This window comes from Humulus lupulus, chromosome 5 (assembly GCF_963169125.1).
Source record: "Humulus lupulus chromosome 5, drHumLupu1.1, whole genome shotgun sequence".
NCBI lineage: Eukaryota > Viridiplantae > Streptophyta > Magnoliopsida > Rosales > Cannabaceae > Humulus > Humulus lupulus.
This window is the reverse complement of record NC_084797.1, coordinates 82,310,348-82,312,275: the sequence shown is the minus strand read 5'-3', so window position 1 is coordinate 82,312,275 and position 1,928 is coordinate 82,310,348. Positions and strand designations below refer to the sequence as shown.

At 39.4% G+C, this 1,928-nt stretch overlaps 1 protein-coding gene across 1 annotated transcript; it reads right to left on the bottom strand.

Annotated features, from left to right (window-relative positions):
- Positions 1 to 381: 381 nt before the first annotated feature.
- LOC133779261 (uncharacterized) lies at positions 382 to 975 on the bottom strand. The gene has a single exon (XM_062219243.1). The coding sequence runs from the start codon at positions 973 to 975 to the stop codon at positions 382 to 384; it is 594 nt and encodes a 197-aa protein (XP_062075227.1).
- Positions 976 to 1,928: the final 953 nt, after the last annotated feature.

Here is a 1,928-nt window from a genome sequence, read left to right as displayed (position 1 = left end):
CTTTTCACTTTCTGATGAACTACTCGTTTTCCACCTTTCACCATAGTTTTCTTCTTAGTAGCTTCCAACTTATCACCCTCATTTTCCAACACATCAAATCTACAACAATTTGGAACCTCTATTGTTGCAAAAACTTTAAATGATACCTCTTCTTTTTGCACTCGCAACTTCAATTCACCTTTTTGCACATCTATTAAGGCCCTACCAGTTGCAAAAAAATGGCCTTCCAAGAATAATGGGAATACTTTCATCTTCCTCCACATCAAAAGTAATAAAATATGTAGGGAAAATGAATTTGTCTACCTTTACTAGAACATCCTCAATAATACTGCTCGGATGCTTTACTGAATCATCTGCCATTTGCAAAGGCACGGTAGTTAGTCAAGCCTCTCCCAATTTTAACTTTCTAAAAATAGATAGAGGCATTAAATTCACACTGGTCCCTAAATCACATAAAGCCTTTGTTTCTACTGAACCCCCTATAGAAGATGGGATATTGAAACTACCAAGATCTTTAAGCTTGGGAGGTAGCTTCTTTTGAAGTATCGTACTGAACTCCTCAGTAAGTGTCACTGTCTCATAATCCTCTAATTTCCTTTTCTTTGATAGGATCTCCTTCATAAATTTAACATAACTTGGCATTTGTTCAAGTGCTTTGGCAAAAGGAATGTTGATGTGAAGCTTCCGAAAGACATCTAAAAACTTTGAAAATTGCTTGTCAAACTTATTATTTTGAAGCCTTTGAGGATATGGGATCTTCATATGGTGATCTATACTCCTTTCTGGCTGCTTCACTAAATTCTTAGCAACATTAGACCCACTCACTTCCTTCTCCTTATCAGCTACTTTTGGCTCTTTTAACTCCTTCCCACTCCTCAAGGATATTACATTGCACTGTTCTTTTGGGTTTACCTCAGTAGTGCTTGGTAAATTCCCTTGACCACAGATTGTCATCGAAGTAGCCAGCAGCCCCATTTGAGTCTCCAAACTCCTGATAGATGCCCTATAAATTGGTTCAATGTGTCTGACTATGCTTCTGGTGGGTTAACTTGAGGATGCAGTGGTTGGTGTTGTGGCATTGCTTGGCAAGGATCATAATACGATCGAGGATTTAGTCCATATATTGATTGATGGGGTGTATATTGAGGATGATTTTGTGGGTATGGCAGTTGTGCTCCTTGATTATTTTTCTAAGACAAGTTAGGGTGATTCTGCCACCCTTGGTTGTAGAACATGGGATATGGGTTATTGGATGGCCTTTGGCTATTTCCTATGGCTTGAACTTGTTCCATAGGCAAATTATTTAAATCAATTGCAGGACATTGGTTAGGTGGATGGGCCATTCCACACATTTCACACACACTTTGTTTGCATGGCTTGAGCTGTGAGGTTATTCTGTTGAAGTTGTTTCATCAAGGATGCCACTTGAGCTATAAGCATTGAGATGGTATTTAGTTCAATCATCCCAGCCACCTTCTTTGTATTTTCCCTCTCAGTAGGTCACTGTTAATTGTTCATGGCCATCTCCTCTAATAGATCATAAGCTTTGTTGGAACTCTTGCACATTGTTATCCAATAAATTAGCATTTGTGACGTGGCGAATAATCTCTTGACACGTGCCTGACACCTGGAGCGTCTGCTAGAGTATCGACCAGGAGACACACCAGAAGCAGGACAGACCTGTTTTTACCACGACCAGACTGGTCGGTGGTTCCGCTGGCAAAGCAACATTTATGGAAAGATCTTATGTATCCCGAATTTATTTCATGCAATCTTCTGAATATCCCATGATTCAGGGGATAATATCTGTAACAATATTGGGCAACCCTCCATGGGCCTATAAAAAGCAAGAGATGGCTCATGGGAAGGGACCTTTTGGCAGCTAAAAAACCATAGAAATATAGAAATTATCTGTGAAAACTAATATT